This window comes from Zonotrichia albicollis, chromosome 29 (assembly GCF_047830755.1).
Source record: "Zonotrichia albicollis isolate bZonAlb1 chromosome 29, bZonAlb1.hap1, whole genome shotgun sequence".
Taxonomy (NCBI): domain Eukaryota; kingdom Metazoa; phylum Chordata; class Aves; order Passeriformes; family Passerellidae; genus Zonotrichia; species Zonotrichia albicollis.
In genome coordinates this window covers 5950945-5968493 of record NC_133847.1, presented here as the reverse complement: position 1 = coordinate 5968493, position 17549 = coordinate 5950945, and the positions used below count along the sequence as shown (strand labels likewise).

At 45.4% G+C, this 17549-nt stretch overlaps 1 protein-coding gene across 1 annotated transcript in view; it reads right to left on the bottom strand.

Moving 5' to 3' along the window:
- Positions 1 to 687: 687 nt before the first annotated feature.
- TIMM44 (translocase of inner mitochondrial membrane 44) overlaps positions 688 to 17549 on the bottom strand; it is a 28206-nt gene continuing 11344 nt past the window's right edge. Inside the window, exons 9-13 of the mRNA XM_074528641.1 lie at positions 17354 to 17478; positions 14789 to 14839; positions 12805 to 12894; positions 8114 to 8224; positions 688 to 5680 (exon numbers count right to left, since the gene is read on the bottom strand). Coding sequence (XP_074384742.1) covers positions 5561 to 5680; positions 8114 to 8224; positions 12805 to 12894; positions 14789 to 14839; positions 17354 to 17478 — 497 coding nt within the window. The 3' untranslated portion in view covers positions 688 to 5560. The remainder of the gene's footprint in view (positions 5681 to 8113; positions 8225 to 12804; positions 12895 to 14788; positions 14840 to 17353; positions 17479 to 17549) is intronic.

The following is a 17549-nucleotide window of genomic DNA, read 5'->3' as shown; positions in this document are numbered from 1 at the left end:
TCCCGGGAATGCCGAGCCTGTAATCCCAGGAAATATGAGACTGTGATCCCGGGGAAAATGAGCCTGTGATCCCGGGAAAAATGAGCCTGGGTTCTCGGGAAATCTGACCCTCAGTTCCCAGGGAAAGCTGAACCTTTCTCAATTCCCAGGGAATGCTGAGCCTCAGTTCCAGGGAATTCTGAGCCTCTCTCAGTTAATGCTGAACCTCTCAATTCCCAGTTAATGCTGAGCCTCTCAATCCTGAGAATTCTGAGCCTCTCTCAATTCCCAGGGAATTCTGAGCCTCTCCCAGGGAATTCTGAGCCTCTCTCAGTTAATGCTGACCCTCAATTCCCAGTTAATGCTGAGCCTCTCTCAATCCCAGGGAATTCTGACCCTCTCCCAGTTAATTCTGAGTTTCTCTCAGTGCCAGGGAAGCTCCGGGCAGCGCCCACAGACCCCGCTGCCATCAAACCCTCCCCGGGTGTTTGGATCCCTCCTTTCCCAGAGCAAACCTCGCTGGCACAGAGGATCCATCAGAATCACGGCGGATTTTCAGGGTATTTTAAGAGAACGGTTTCGTGAAGTTTCTGCTGCCTTTGCGTTTAAAAAGGGAGGTATTTTTGGAAGTTTCTCCCTTCCCGTTTCAAAATCTATGTAAATCCTGTCAGATAGTCCCAGTTCCCAATTAGCAGCACTGCAGCAGCCGAGGGAAAACGAATTAAGGCTGTTTTAAAAAGCACCTCAGCTGAAAACATCCCGGGGAAAGGCAAGGTGGAGATCAAGGATGGGATAAAATCAATGGATCCATCCCTCAGCCCGTGGTCTGCTTTGCAATCCAGCCCTCCCAAAACACGCATGGCTTTTAAGGGATGGCACAGAGGTGTTGGATGCCATCCCTGGGGCATCCCCCAAAGCTCTCTGTGCCCCTTTGGTGCCACCCATGGGTGCTGGCACATCCCAGCTGCTCCAGCCCCTCTGGACTGGGGATGCTGTGCCAGGATCCTGCTCCTGTTGGGTGTCCAGCTGCTCCCAGGGGATGTTTGGAAGATTTTTCCCTCTGGAAAACAAATTCTCTGCTCATTGTGCAGCCCCAGCCCAGCCCTCAGCGCTGGAATTTGGAATTTTCCTGCTGCTGCTTCAGGGGCTGAGCCAGGGAAGGAGCTGAAACCCCTCCAGTCCCACCAGCCCCATCCAACACCTGGACACCTCCAGGGATGGGGCAGAACCTTTGTAAGTGGAATTTCCTCCCCGTGCTCCGTGGGGAGAAGCGTTCTCCAAGCCTTTGCCTTAAATTGAGCTTTATTTATTTCTTTTAATTGGCAGCAACAGTCAGAGGCAGAAGGATCCCTCAGTAACTCATCCCTGACAAAGCCCCCGCTCCTTCCAGCAGCTCCAGGGAGAACTCACAGCTCTTGGAGCTGATCTCAGACAGGAGAAAAATCATTTTGGAATCGTTCATCACAAAAAAAAAAAAACTCAAAAAAAAACCCCAAACCCAAACCATCTCCGAGGCTTTGGCAGAGGAGGCAGCACAGGAGGCTGCTGCTCCATGGATCTGTCCCAGATGAAAAACACCTCATTCAAAAAATCCTCCCCCCTCTAATGAATTGTTCCTAAACGAGCTTGGTGCTCGGGGCTTGGCTCAGAGCTGTCATTTGGCACGGATGCTTTGTGTGCTAAAGGCTGGAAAGAGGAGCCCCAGTGCCAGAAAGGCCCAGGGAGGACAATTCCACCTGGCAGCAGGGGCTGCATCCCTCAAAAATGCACTGGAGGGAGGAGGAGAGGAGCAAAGAGCACTGAGGGATCACTGGGGACACCCCGATCATCCCATCCCATCAAATCCAGCACAGAACTGGGAAAAAGCCCCAAAAATCTCAGGGTGACAGTGATGGGATGGCCCAGGGGCAGCTGTGGGATCACAGAATGTGGAATGGGTTGGAATCCTCTCATTCCAACCCTGTGCAATCCCCAGAGCTGCCCAGGATCCCTGGCAGTGCCCAGGGCCAGGCTGGAGCTCTGGAGCAGCCTGGGGGCTGTGGGGGCTCAGAGCCCCCCACGGTGGGGTGGGAACACCCACGGGGTGTCACCGGCAGCAGGAGCAGCTCTGAGTCACCATCCCAGCATCCCCATCGCCATGGCAACCCTGCAGCATCCCTGGCACGGAGCCAGGGCAGGGCTGGCAGTGCCCTGCATCCATGGAACCCCATGGAACCCCCCCAGAGCCCCCCAGGCCTTGGCACCAGGGCTGGAAAAGCCCTCAGGGCCACCAGTACCAACCCAGCACTGCCCTGTCCCCAAGTGCCAGCACTGCCCTGTCCCCAGGTGCCAGCACTGCCCCTGTCCCCAAGTGCCAGCACTGCCCTGTCCCTGAGTGCCAGCACTGCCCTGTCCCCAGGTGCCAGCACTGTCCCCAAGTGCCAGCACTGCCCTGTCCCCACGTGCCAGCACTGCCCTGTCCCCAAGTGCCAGCACTGCCCCTGTCCCCAGGTGCCAGCACTGCCCTGTCCCCAAGTGCCAGCACTGCCCTGTCCCCAGGTGCCAGCACTGCCCTGTCCCCAGGTGCCAGCACTGCCCTGTCCCCAAGTGCCAGCACTGCCCCTGTCCCCAGGTGCCAGCACTGCCCTGTCCCCAAGTGCCAGCACTGCCCTGTCCCCAGGTGCCACATCCCCATGGATTTTAAATCCCTGCAGGGCTGGGGGCTCCAGCTGTGCCAGGGTTTACCACCCTTTCCATGAAGGAATTTTCTCAATATCCAACCCAAACCCGCCTGGCACAGCTTGGGGCTGTTCCCTCTTGTCCTGCTGTCCCCTGAGGGCAGAGCCTGCTGTCCCCTGGCTGTCCCCTCCTGGCAGGAGCTGTGCAGGTCCCCCCTGAGCCTCCTTTTCTCCAGGCTGAGCCCCTTCCCAGCTCCCTCAGCCTTTCCTGGGGTCCAAACCCTTCCCTGGCCTTGCTCCATCCCAGCCTGGAGCGTTCCCTGGGCTGGCTGTGACCCAAATGCCACCCCCAGCCTGCCCTGGGGGTGACACAAACAGGGAATGTGGCACCCCCAAACCCTGGGGGTGCTCCAAGGGCCGGGGCAGCCTCTGCTGCTGGGGCTGTCCCATGCCAGGGATGTTCAAAGCTGCAGAAATTCACAGAAGAGGAACTGGAATTATTCTCTTTAATCACTCTGGCAGGGCACAGCTGGCCTGCCTCACCCTCAGCACCACAGCAATCCTTGGATTTCCTCTCCAAACCTTTTCCCAAGCTCCCTTTCCATGGGCAGGGGGTTCCTCAGCCCTGGCTCAGCTCCCAGACCCCTCCAGAGGCCCAAACCCCACAAGTTCTGCTCCCCCTCAGCCATTCCCTGTGAAAGAAGCTCAAGGTGAGGGCCCCAAAATGCTGCCACTGAAATCTGAATTTGGGGAATTTTTTTCCATGATTTGGGATTTTCAATCCCCAGTTTTTAGACTGGGATTTCACCCCAGCAAACTGGGAATGTTTGTGCTCCTGGACCTGGGCTCTGTGCAGGGATGAGGAGCAGACAAGGCCAGGGAGGTGAGCAAGGAGCACAATGAGACAGGATGGGACAGAAAAATCAGGATGGGACAGGAAAATCAGGATGGGACAGGAAAATCGGGATGGGACAGGAAAATCGGGATGGGACAGGAAAATCGGGATGGGACAGGAAAATCAGGATGGGACAGGAAAATCAGGATGGGACAGGAAAATCAGGATGAGACAGAAAAATCGGGATGGGACAGGAAAATCGGGATGGGACAGGAAAATCGGGATGGGACAGGAAAATCGGGATGGGACAGGAAAATCGGGATGGGACAGGAAAATCGGGATGGGACAGGAAAATCGGGATGGGACAGGAAAATCGGGATGGGACAGAATAATCAGGATGGGACAGGAAAATCGGGATGGGACAGGAAAATCGGGATGGGACAGGAAAATCAGGATGGGACAGGAAAATCAGGATGGGACAGGAAAATCAGGATGGGACAGGAAAATCAGGATGGGACAGGAAAATCAGGATGGGACAGGAAAATCAGGATGGGACAGAAAAATCAGGATGGGACAGGAAAATCAGGATGGGACAGAATAATCAGGATGGGACAGGAAAATCAGGATGGGACAGGAAAATCAGGATGGGACAGGAAAATCAGGATGGGACAGGAAAATCAGGATGGGACAGGAAAATCAGGATGGGACAGGAAAATCAGGATGGGACAGGAAAATCAGGATGGGACAGGAAAATCGGGATGGGACAGGAAAATCAGGATGGGACAGGAAAATCAGGATGGGACAGGAAAATCAGGATGGGACAGAATAATCAGGATGGGACAGGAAAATCAGGATGGGACAGGAAAATCAGGATGGGACAGGAAAATCGGGATGGGACAGAAAAATCAGGATGGGACAGAAAAATCAGGATGGGACAGGAAAATCGGGATGGGACAGGAATGGGACAGGAAAATCGGGATGGGACAGGAATGGGACAGGAAAATCGGGATGGGACAGGAAAATCAGGATGGGACAGGAAAATCGGGATGGGACAGGAAAATCAGGATGGGACAGGAAAATCAGGATGAGACAGAAAAATCAGGATAGGACAGGAAAATCAGGATGGGACAGGAAAATCAGGATGGGACAGAAAAATCAGGATGGGACAGGAAAATCAGGATGGGACAGGAAAATCAGGATGGGACAGGAAAATCAGGATGGGACAGGAAAATCAGGATGGGACAGAATAATCAGGATGGGACAGGAAAATCGGGATGGGACAGGAAAATCGGGATGGGACAGGAAAATCGGGATGGGACAGGAAAATCGGGATGGGACAGGAAAATCAGGATGGGACAGGGAAAATCAGGATGGGACAGGAAAATCAGGATGGGACAGAAAAATCAGGATGGGACAGGAAAATCAGGATGGGGACAGGAAAATCAGGATGGGACAGGAAAATCAGGATGGGACAGGAAAATCAGGATGGGACAGGAAAATCAGGATGGGACAGGAAAATCAGGATGGGACAGGAAAATTCAGCGTTCCCAAAGCAGTCCCACTGCTCTGACACCCTCCCTGCCCCACACTCTCCCACCACCCCAAGGGATGCAGCCGTGGCTCTTTGTGACCAGAACCAACACCATTCCCCCTTCCAAGCTGTGGATAATCAAATCTCCCCCCTGGATATTCAGCTATCAGCCCCATCCCACCACCAACCTGAGGATCCAACACCTCCATGTGCAAAGTCCTGGTTGTATTTGGTTTGGGAAAGTGCAAGACACGGCAGGGAGGCGAGGCTGGAGCCTGGCCAGGACTTTGGCAGCCAGGAGCCCCCTCCAAGGCCCTTCCAGGGATCTCCAAGGGTGCCAGCAGGTGGGAATGACAGCTCTGGGGGTCCCAGGAGCCTCTGAGGCACGAGGATGAAGCAGCAGCTGCTCGTCCCAGGTGTCCCCAAGCAGGGATTCCCATTCCTCGGGGATTGGGATAATCAGGAGCTCAAATCCCAAATCTTCAGCTCCCCGTGGGGGTTCCAGGCTGGAGCAGCTGGCAGAGGGTGGGAAGGGCCCAGCCCTGAGCCCAGCCCTGCTCAGAGCACCTGCTCCGTGCTGGAGGAGGAAATGTCCAGCAGCCTCCAGGCCATGTAAGGGTTCAGCTCGTCCTGGTCCCGGCACAGGGCCCACACGTAGAGCATCCTCAGCACCTTGTCCTGGACAGACAGACAGACAGACAGAGGAGAGAGTGATCTGAGGGGCAGGGCCAGGCTGCCAGCAGGGCACCCGACAGCTCCTGCCAGCCCCAGAACTCAACTCAAAACCTGACTGCTCATTCCAGCCCCAAAATTTAAACTCCAATCTTTCCTGCTCCTTCCAGCCCCAAAACTCAACTCAAATCCTTCCAGCTCCTTCCAGCCCCAAAACTCAAACTCAACTCCAATCCTCCCAGCTCCTTCCAATCCCAAAACTTAAACTCCAATCTTTCCTGCTCCTTCCAGCCCCAAAACTCAACTCAAAACCTGACAGCTCCTTCCAGCCCCAAAACTCAAACTCAACTCAAATCCTTCCAGATCCTTCCAGCCCCAAAGCTCACATCCTCCCAGTTCCTTCCAGCCCCAGAACTCCAATCCTTCCACCAGCCCCAAAACATAAAACTCCAATCTTTCCTGCTCCTTCCAGCCCCAAAATTCAACTCAAAACCTGACAGCTCCTTCCAGCCCCAAAACTCAAATTGAACTCCAATCCTCCCAGCTCCTTTCAGCCCCAAAACTCAAATTTTTCCAGCCCCAAAAACACATATCCTTCCAGCCCCAAAATTCACATCCTCCCAGTTCCTTCCAACCCCAGAACTCCAATCCTTCCAGCCCCAAAACATAAAACTCTGATCTTTCCTACTCCTTCCAGCCCCAAAACTCAAACTCAACTCCAATCCTCCCAGCTCCTTTCAGCCCCAAAACTCAAATCCTTCCAATCCCAAAACTCAAATCCTTCCAGCTCCAAAACATCCCAAAACTCAAATCCTTCCAGCCCCAAAACTCAAACTCAAATCCTCCCAGCTCCTTCCAAACCTCCAATCATTCCAGCCCCAAAACTCACATCGATCCATCTCCCTCCAGCTCCAAAACTCAAACTCAACTCAAATATTTCCAGCTCCTTCCAACCCCAAAACTCAATTCAAATCCTTCCAGCTTCTTCCACCCCCAAAATTGAAATTCCAACCCTCCCAGCTCCTTCCACCCCCAAACTCTGTGGATTTGAGGTTTCCCTCTCCCCAAAGCTCCCCGTGTTCAATATTCCAGCAGCTCCACCCAAGCCCAGGCTCCTGATTAAAGCTGAGCTTTGGGCTCCACTGGAGAATTTCAATTCCTCTCCCTGATTTATTGCAGCCCTGGAGGGATCTGACAGCAAACAGACTTTGATATCCTGTTCAATAATTATCCCATCAATATTTATCTCCCAGGAATGCAGGAGTTTAATGCAGGGAATCTCTGGATCAGCTGTTTCTGCCCTGCTTGTGAATCAGCCCAGATGGGCCCCAGCATTCAAATGAATCCCATTTTTCCAGCCTGGACCAAAGGCCAGGGCTGCAAAAGCCAGTATTTGTTAAAAGCCTGTATTAATTACAAGGAAAATGAGCTGCCTGGAGAGAGAAATATAATAATAGTAATATAATTAATATATAATATAATTAATATATAATATAATATAATATAATATAATATAATATAATATAATATAATATAATATAATATAATATAATATAATATAATATAATATATATAATATAATATAATGTAACATAATGTAACATAATATATTATATTATAATACTATATTATAATATAATATAATATATTATATTATAATACTATATTATATTATATAACATAGTACAAAATATATATTATATTTTTGTATATTCATCAATAATAATAAAAATTATTCTATTACATACAATAGAATAGAATAGAAATTATAGATAATAATTACATATTACATTCATTATATATTAATAATAACTATATTTTATTTTATTTTATTTTATTTATATTTTATTTTATTTTATTTTATTTTATTTTATTTTATTTTATTTTATTTTATTTTGTTTTATTTTTCCTCCTGGAGAGAGAAACATTTATTCAGGGAATTCCATGGGCCAGGCTGAGCCTGGAACCAGAAGGGAAAATTCCCAAGGGCAGCCCAGGGTACCCCAGATGTGCCAGGGATTTGTCTCCCAGCTCATTCCCTGCTCCCCAAAAACCCCACACAGCTCCAAGCAGGGTGGGAGTTCCCTGGGAGATTTTCATGGAATTAAATTCCTGCATTCTTGGTGGCAGTGTGGGGAGCTAAAAATGTGGATTTGGGGTTTTTTTGATGCAGTGACTCAGCCCTGCTCTCACCCTGTTTGCCAGAGGGCTCTGCCCTGCCAGGGAAAGGAAAAGGGGAGGGAACCCCAGCAGGGTCAGAGGGAATGGGATGGAGCTGGGATGCAGTGGGAGACCCCAAACGTGGCCAGACCCCAAATGTGACCCAGACCCCAAACCTGTCTCAGATCCCTAATGTGTCCCAGACCCCAAACATGTCTCAAACCCCAAATAAATCCCAGGCCCCAAACCTGTCCCAGCCCCAGACGTGCCCCCACTCACCGGGTCCCCTTCCACCACCTCCCCCAGGTGGTTCTTGATCACCATCACCACCTGGGCCTGGAAGGTGATGATCAGCACGGGGCCCTGCTCCATCATCTTCCCCATGGCCAGCTGGAGGGACAGAACCCCATGGACATCAGCCCATAAACCCATGGACATCACCCCATAACCCCATGGACATCAGCCCACAACTCCATAGAGATCACCCCATAAACCCCATGGACATCATCCCATAAACCCCATGGACATCACCCCAGGGACATCACTCCATGAACCCCATGGACATCACCCCAAAAACCCCATGGACATCATCCCATAAACCCCAGCGACATCACCCCATAACCCAATGGACATCACCCCATAACCCCATGGACATCAGCCCATGGACATCACTCCATAACACCATAGAGATCACCCCATAAACCCCATGGACATCACCCCATAATCCCACAGAGATCCCCCCATAATCCCACAGAAATCACCCCATAAACCCATGGACATCACCCCATGGACATCACCCCATAACCCAATGGACATCACCCAATAAACCCCACAGAGATCACCCCACAACCTGATGGACATCACCCCATAACCTGATGGACATCACCCCATAACCCAATAAAGATCACCCCATAAACCCCATGGACATCACCCCATAAACCCCATGGACATCACCCCACAAACCCCACAGAAATCACCCCATAAACCCCACAGAGATCACCCCATAAACCCATGGACATCAGCCCATGGACATCACCCCACAACCCCAAAGACACCACCCCATAACCCAACAAAGATCACCCCATAAACCCCATGGACATCAGCCCATAACCCAACAGAGATCACCCCATAATCCCACAAAGATCACCCCATAACCCCCATGGACATCACCCCACAACCCCCCAGAGATCACCCCATAAACCCCACAGAGATCACCCCATAACCCCCATGGACATCACCCCACAACCCCATGGACATCACCCCATAACCCAACAAAGATCACCCCATAACCCCCATGGATATCACCCCACAACCCCACAGAGATCACCCCATAAACCCCACAGAAATAACCCCATAAACCCATGGACATCACCCAATAAACCCCATGGATATTACCCCATAACCCAACAAAGATCACCCCACAAACCCCACAGACATCACCCCATAACCCAATGGACATCACTCCATGAACCCCATGGACACCACCCCACAACCCCATAGAGATCACCCCATAAACCCCACAGAGATCACCCCATAAACCCCACAGAAATCACCCCATAAACCCCATGGACATCACCCAATAAACCCTACAAACACCCCACAACCCCAAGGACATCACCCCATAAACCCCATAAATATTACCCCATAACCCAACAAAGATCACCCCATAAACCCACAGACATCACCCCACAATCCCACAGAGATCACCCCATAAACCCCACAGAGATCACCCCATAAACCCCACAGGAATCACCCCATAACCCCACAGAGATCACCCCATAAACCCCACAGAAATCCCCCCATAAACCCCACAGAAATCCCCCCATAAACCCCACAGAGATCCCCCCACTCCTGCAGGCCCAGGGAAGATCTCCCACCCCCCATTTCCCCCTGGCTGCTCAACCACATCAATCCCATCATTCTGATAGGATGGAAAAGCTGTTTCCCAAAAAACAAAAAAATCCCAAGTAAAACCTTGGGAACCCAAACCTTTCCCCAAACTGTTGTGGGTTTTTTCATTATTTCCCCAAGTCCATAAATCTGGGAAATGGGAATGAGCTTTGCACCGTTAGCTCCAATTAGAAAGCAAATTCAAAGACACCCTGCTCTCCAAAAAAACGGAATTTTCTGAAGGAAATGTTTGGAACCAGAACATCCTGAGCTGGAAGGGCCCCACAAGGATCAAACAGAGCTTTTCTCCTTTTTTAAATCCGTTTTTGCCAGGAAGTTGCTCTGAACCAGACAAAAACTGCACAGAAACACTTCAAGGTGGGAACTTTTGTTTGCCAGGATTTTTTCCCCCTCTATTCCCAGGCTGTCCCATTAAATATTTAAACACTTTATTGCAAGAGGAGTGAAAATTCAGCTTTTTTTTCTTTTTAAATTCTCTTTCTGCCCATTGTGGGCAATCTCTTTGCATCCCCTTTTTTTTGGGATGCTGCTCTTCAGCTCAGGAATTCCTGCCTGTGCTGCCCAAAAGGAGCCACAGGCACTGAGGACAGCGGGATTTTCCTCTTTTGAAATGTTCCCAAACATTCTGTTTTATCCCTAATAAAGGAAGCAGCAGCAGGGCAGGGCTGGGGCTGTGTCACAAAGGAATAAATTTATTTTTAGGGTGATTTTCCTGCTCCCCTGAGGGAATCTCAACAGCTCTGCCACGTTCCAGGGAATGAGCGTCCTGATCCCAATCCACACCTGGAAGCTCAATCCATCCGATAAAAACCCCAATTTTCCACCCAAACCCAAGCTTAACTCAATTTCCAAGATATTTCAGATATCTTGGATAGCTGGGATTTTCCCTTCCAGCAATGGGATTTCCCTTCCAGCAATGGGATTTCCCTTCCAGAACTGGAATTTTCCCTTCTAGCATTGGGATTTCCTTTCCAACACTGGGATTTCCCTTCCAGCAATGGGATTTCTCTTCCAGAACTGGAATTTTCCCTTCCAACACTGGGATTTCCCTTCCAGAAATGGGATTTCTCTTCCAGAAATGGAATTTTCCCTTCCAGCACTGGAATTTTCCCTTCCAGCACTGGGATTTCTCTTCCAACAATGGGATTTCTCTTCCAGCAATGGGATTTCTCCTTACAAAACTGGGATTTCTCTTCCAGCAATGGGATTTCTCTTCCAGAACTGGAATTTTCCCTTCCAGCAATGGGATTTCCCTTCCAGCAATGGGATTTCTCTTCCAACACTGGGATTTCCTTTCCAACACTGAGATTTCTCTTCCAGCAATAGGATTTCTCTTCCAGAACTGGAATTTTCCCTTCCAGCAATGGGATTTCCATTCCAGAACTGGAATTTTCCCTTCCAGCAATGGGATTTCCATTCCAGAACTGGAATTTTCCCTTCCAGCATTGGGATTTCCATTCCAACACTGGGATTTCTCCTTCCAGCACTGAGATTTCTCTTCCAGCACTGGAATTTTCTCTTCCAGCAATGGAATTTTCCCTTCCAGCATTGGGATTTCTCTTCCAGCAATGGGATTTCCCTTCCAGCATTGGGATTTCTCTTCCAGCAATGGGATTTCCCTTCCAGCAATGGGATTTCCCTTCCAGCACTGGGATTTCCCTTCCAGAAATGGAATTTTCTCTTCCAGCACTGGGATTTCTCTTCCAGAACTGGAATTTTCCCTTCCAGCAATGGGATTTCTCTTCCAGCATTGGGATTTCCCTTCCAGCAATGGGATTTCCCTTCCAACACTGGGATTTCTCTTCCAGCAATGGGATTTCCCTTCCAGAACTGGAATTTTCTCTTCCAGCATTGGGATTTCTCTTCCAGAAATGGGATTTCTCTTCCAGCAATGGGATTTCCCTTCCAGCAATGGGATTTCTTTTCCAGCACTGGAATTTTCTCTTCCAACACTGGGATTTCTCTTCCAGCATTGGGATTTCCTTTCCAACACTGGGATTTCTCTTCCAGCAATAGGATTTCTCTTCCAGAACTGGAATTTTCCCTTCCAGCACTGGGATTTCTCTTCCACCATTGGGATTTCCCTTCCAGCAATGGGATTTCTCTTCCAGAATTGGAATTTTCTCTTCCAGCAATGGGATTTGCCTTCCAGCACTGGGATTTCTTTTCCAGAACTGGAATTTTCTCTTCCAGCACTGGAATTTTCCCTTCCAGCAATGGGATTTCCCTTCCAGCAATGGGATTTCTCTTCCAGAACTGGAATTTTCCCTTCCAGCAATAGGATTTCCATTCCAACACTGGGATTTCTCTTCCAGAACTGGAATTTTCTCTTCCAACACTGGGATTTCCCTTCCAGCAATGGGATTTCTCTTCCAGCAATGGGATTTCCCTTCCAGCACTGGGATTTTCCCTTCCAGCAATGGGAATTCCCTTCCAGAACTGGAATTTTCTCTTCCAGCACTGGGATTTCTCTTCCAGCAATGGGATTTCCATTCCAGCAATGGGATTTCCCTTCCAGCAATGGGATTTCTCCTTACAAAACTGGGATTTCCCTTCCAGCAATAGGATTTCCCTTCCAGCACTGGAATTTTCTCTTCCAGCAATGGGATTTCTCTTCCAGCATTGGGATTTCTCTTCCAGCATTGGGATTTCTCTTCCAGCAATGGGATTTCTCTTCCAGAACTGGAATTTTCCCTTCCAGAACTGGAATTTTCCCTTCCAGCAATAGGATTTCCCTTACAACACTGGGATTTCTCTTCCAGCAATGGGATTTCTCTTCCAGAACTGGAATTTTCCCTTCCAGAACTGGAATTTTCCCTTCCAGCAATGGGATTTCCATTCCAACACTGGGATTTCTCCCTTCCAGCACTGGGATTTTCCCTCTGGGAGCAGAAACCCCAAACCCCAGAGCTCAAACCCAGCACTCAGAGCAAACCAGGTTGGACTGGATGATCCTGGAGGGTTTTTTTTCCCCAATCCCACTGATCCTAAAAAGCCCCTCCTGATCCCCTGAGTTGGATTTTTCCCCCATAAAAAAAGGAATTTTGCAGGGAACTCACGTCGATGTTGTCGATGTCCAGGATCCTGGAGTGGAATTGGAGCCCCAAGGCCTTGGCCTGCTGGATGGGATGGGCCAGCTGGCTGTAGGTCTAAAATGATGAACAAATTGGGGTTGGGAATTTTTGGGATTGTTCTGTCACCATCAAAGGAAAAAAAAATAAAAAAAAAAGGAATTTTTGCTCGGAGAGAAAAAAAAAAATAAAACAACTCGCGAGAAAAAATTCACTTTTTTTTTTGTAAATGTGGTGAGATTAAAGAACTGCAGGAAATGCTTTGGGATGCACAAAAATCCCATTTTTACTGGGAAGAATGTGAGGATCTAAGAGGAGCTGAGAGCTGAGGGACTCACAAATGGAGTGAAGGGCAGGAACAGGGAAAATAAAGGAAAATAAAGGAAAAATGGGAAAATAAAGGAAAAGAAGGGGAAAACAAGGAAAAGCAGGGGGGAAACAGGGGGAAAACAAGGAAAAACTGGGAAAAACAGAGGAAAAACTGGGAAAATTGGGAAAAGCAAGGGGGAAAAGCAGAGGGAAACTGGGAAAAACAGGGAAAAAACTGCAAAAAAAATTGGGAAAAAAACTGGGGAAAAAACTGGGAAAAACTGGGGAAAAACAGGGGAAAACCAGGGGAAACTGGGAAAAGCAAGGGGGAAAAGCAGGGAGAAACTGGAAAAACAGGTAAAAAACAGGGAAAAACTGCGAAAAAAAACTGGGAAAAAAGTGGGAAAAACTGGGAAAAAACAGGGAAAAACTGAAAAAAAAACTGGGGAAAAAACAGGGAAAAAAGTGGGAAAAACTGGGAAAAACAGGGAAAAACTGCAAAAAAAACCTGGGGAAAAAAAAACAGGGAAAAAAGTAGGAAAAAAACAGGGAAAAACTGGGAAAAACTGTGGAAAAAACTGCGAAAAAAAAGGGAAAAAAACTGGGGGGAAAACTGGGAAAAAACTGGGAAAAACCAGGAAAAACTGGGAAAAAAACTGGGAAAAAAACAGGGAAAAAAGTGGGAAAAAAACAGGGAAAAAAGTGGGAAAAACTGTGGAAAAAACTGCGAAAAAAAAAAGGGAAAAAACTGGGGAAAAAACTGGGAAAAACTGGGAAAACTGTGAAAAAAACCTGGGAAAAAAAAACAGGGAAAAAAGTGGGAAAAAAACAGGGAAAAAACTGGGGAAAAAACTGGGGAAAAAATGGGAAAAAAACTGGGAAAAACTGGGAAAAAACAGGAAAAACTGGGAAAAAAACCTGGGAAAAAAACAGGGAAAAAACTGGGAAAAAACAGGGAAAAAATTGGGAAAAACTATGGAAAATACTGCAAAAAAAAAGGGAAAAAAACTGGGGAAAAAACTGGGAAAAACTGGGAAAAAACAGGGAAAACTGGGAAAAAAAGTGGGAAAATGAGGAAATTCAGTGAGCAGAATCACCACCTCAGCACCCACGGGATCCATTAAGAGGTTTTATCCCGCAGGTTCTCAGGGATAAAATTCCCATTTCCTCCCCTGGCTTATCTGACTGATTACTCTGGATTTTGGAGCTTCATTTCCAATTCCAGCTGCCCTGGGAATGTTTGATTTTGGATTTTGGATTTTCACAAAGTGCAGGGAAGCTGCTGCTTCCCTCCAGAGCAATCCAAGGTGTCATTCCCAAGGTTGCTGGAAGCAGGGAAGATTCTTTGCTTTCAGATTGGATTATTGTTATATTAAAAAAAAAAATAAAAAAAAAGAAAAAAGCTGATCAGGATTTATTAAATTGAAAAAAAAATTGGCTCTTTCAGCCCTCTGGTGGTGAGGAACAGCACTTGGAGACAAACAGTTCTTGGATTAATTTTGGGACTTGGAAGAGCAGAATTAATTTGGATTTTACAGCACAATAATTTTGGAGGGATGAAGTTACTCCCTGAATTCCAAGCCCTCAAAAAAAAAAAAATAAAAAATCTCATTTTCAAGGGAGAATCTCAATTTTTGGGGAGGTTTTTGGGAGTTTCACTCACGGCCTCATAGCACCAGTCCTTGAGGATGTCGAGCTCCCCCGAGATCAGAGCCTGAGGAGGAAATCAGAGAGAACATTTTGAAAGAAAGAAACATTTTAAAGCTCCTCCTATATCCAAGGAAATCAAACAGAACATTTTAAAGCTCCTCCTATATCAAAGCTGGGACCAATCAGCCCTTCCAGCCTTAAATCCCACGTTTTGTGGGACTCTGGGGGGAAAGTGGAGCTGCAAAAGGGGAACAGCAAAAAGGAATTCTATAAAAACACAGGAGCTGAGGCCAAGGGACATAAACTTGGGATAATTAAACTCTCTTAAAGCTTCCAGCGGAATTTTCCCGTTAAATCTCCCTGTTCCAGCTGCCAGGGAGGCAGCAGAGCTCCCAGGGCTCACAAATCCTGGGATCAAACGGGAGCAGAGCTGCAAATTCCCTGGGCACAGAGGGAACAGAACAATCCCACGTTTGGCTCCTCAAATCCCAGATTGTCCAGTCCCTCCTGAGTCCCTCTGAGCAATCCCTGCTCTATCCCAAATCCCAAATCCCAAATCCCAAATTCAGAACAATCCCTGCTCTATTCCAAATCCCAAATTCAGAACAATCCCTGCTCTATTTCAAATCCTAAATTCAGAATAATTCCTGCTCTATTCCAAATCCCAAATTCAGAACAATCCCTGCTCTATTCCAAATCCCAAATTGAGAACAATCCCTGCTCTATTTCAAATCCTAAATTCAGAATAATTCCTGCTCCATTCCAAATCCCAAATCCCAAATTCAGAACAATCCCTGCTCTGTTCCAAATCCCAAATTCAGAACAATCCCTGCTCTATTTCAAATCCTAAATTCAGAATAATTCCTGCTCCATTCCAAATCCCAAATCCCAAAATCAGAACAATCCCTGCTCTATTTCAGATCCCAAATCCCAAATTCAGAACAATCCCAGCTCTATTTCAAATCCTAAATTCAGAATAATCCCTGCTCTACTCCAAATCCCATTTGTTTAAATATAAATATATAAAATATGTGTATATATAATATATATTTTATAATGTAAATATATTTATTTTATATGTTTATAATATAATGTATATATAGCTCCATATAGATATCTATAATTTATATTTATATTTAAATATATAAATCATATATATATTTATAATACATTTAATAGCATATGTTTATATATTTATAATATTTATATATATTTATCATATTTATCTATTTATTATCCCATGGTTTCAACCTACCTTTATATATATTTTTATATATTTATAGTATAAGTCATCTATATATATAATATTTATGTATTTATTTATACATTTATTATCACATGGTTTCAACCTACCTTTATGTATATATTTATATATTTATAATATGAATTATCCCTATATTTATAATATTTATGTATTTATTTATACATTTATTATCCCATGGTTTCAACCTACCTTTATATATATATTTATATATTTATAGTATGAATTATCCATATATTTATAATATTTATGTATTTATTTATACGTTTATTATCCCATGGTTTCAACCTACCTTTTTATATATTTTATATATTTATAATATGAATTATCTATATATTTATGTATTTATTTATACATTTATTATCCCATGGTTTCAACCTACCTTTATATATATATATATATATATATATTTCTAATATGAATTATCTATATACTTATAATATTTATGTATTTATTTACACATTTATTATCCCATGGTTTCAACCTACCTTTTAATATATTTTATATATTTATAGTATAAATTTTCTATATATTTATGGATTTATTTATACATTTATTATCCCATGGTTTCAACCTACCTTTATATATATTTATATATTTATAATTTGAATTATCTATATATTTATAATATTTATGTATTTATTTATACATTTATTATCCCATGGTTTCAAACTACCTTTATATATATATTTATATATTTATAATATGATATAATATGAATTATATATTTATAATTATATATTTATAATATGATATAATATGAATTATCTATATATTTATGTATTTATTTATACATTTATTATCCCATGGTTTCAAACTACCTTTTTATATATTTTATAATTTATAATATATACCTTAATAAATTATATTTATAATGTTTGTGTATTTGTTTATACATTTATTATCCCATGTTTCAACCTACCTTTATATATATATATATATTTATATATATATATTTATATATATATTTTTATATATATATTTCTAATATGAATTATCTATATACTTATAATATTTATGTATTTATTTACACATTTATTATCCCATGGTTTCAACCTACCTTTTAATATATTTTATATATTTATAGTATAAATTATCTATATATTTATAATATTTATGTATTATTTATACATTTCTTATCCCATGGTTTCAACCTAAATGTGGGATCCGATTCCCTGCCCAAGGTCTGTGCAAAGACCTTTCCTGTGCAAAGCTGGAGAAGCAAATCCCGACCCAACTTTTGATTTTAGCAGTGCAAAAGTAAAGACAAAAATCCCATTTTCCATGGGGAAAGGAGGGGGAAATGAGGGGGAGCACCTCGAGGACGTTGGGGATGATGTCCCGCTCACACTGCTTCAGGAAGCGATCCTTGTCAAAGGAGGGATCCACCCGCAGGATCTCCGTCAGCACCTCCGACATCTCGGTCTTGGAGAACAAACCCCCTGCAGAAACAGCAAAACAGCCCGGGGGTGCTGGCACTGCCACCAGCCAGCATGGGGACACAGGGACAGAG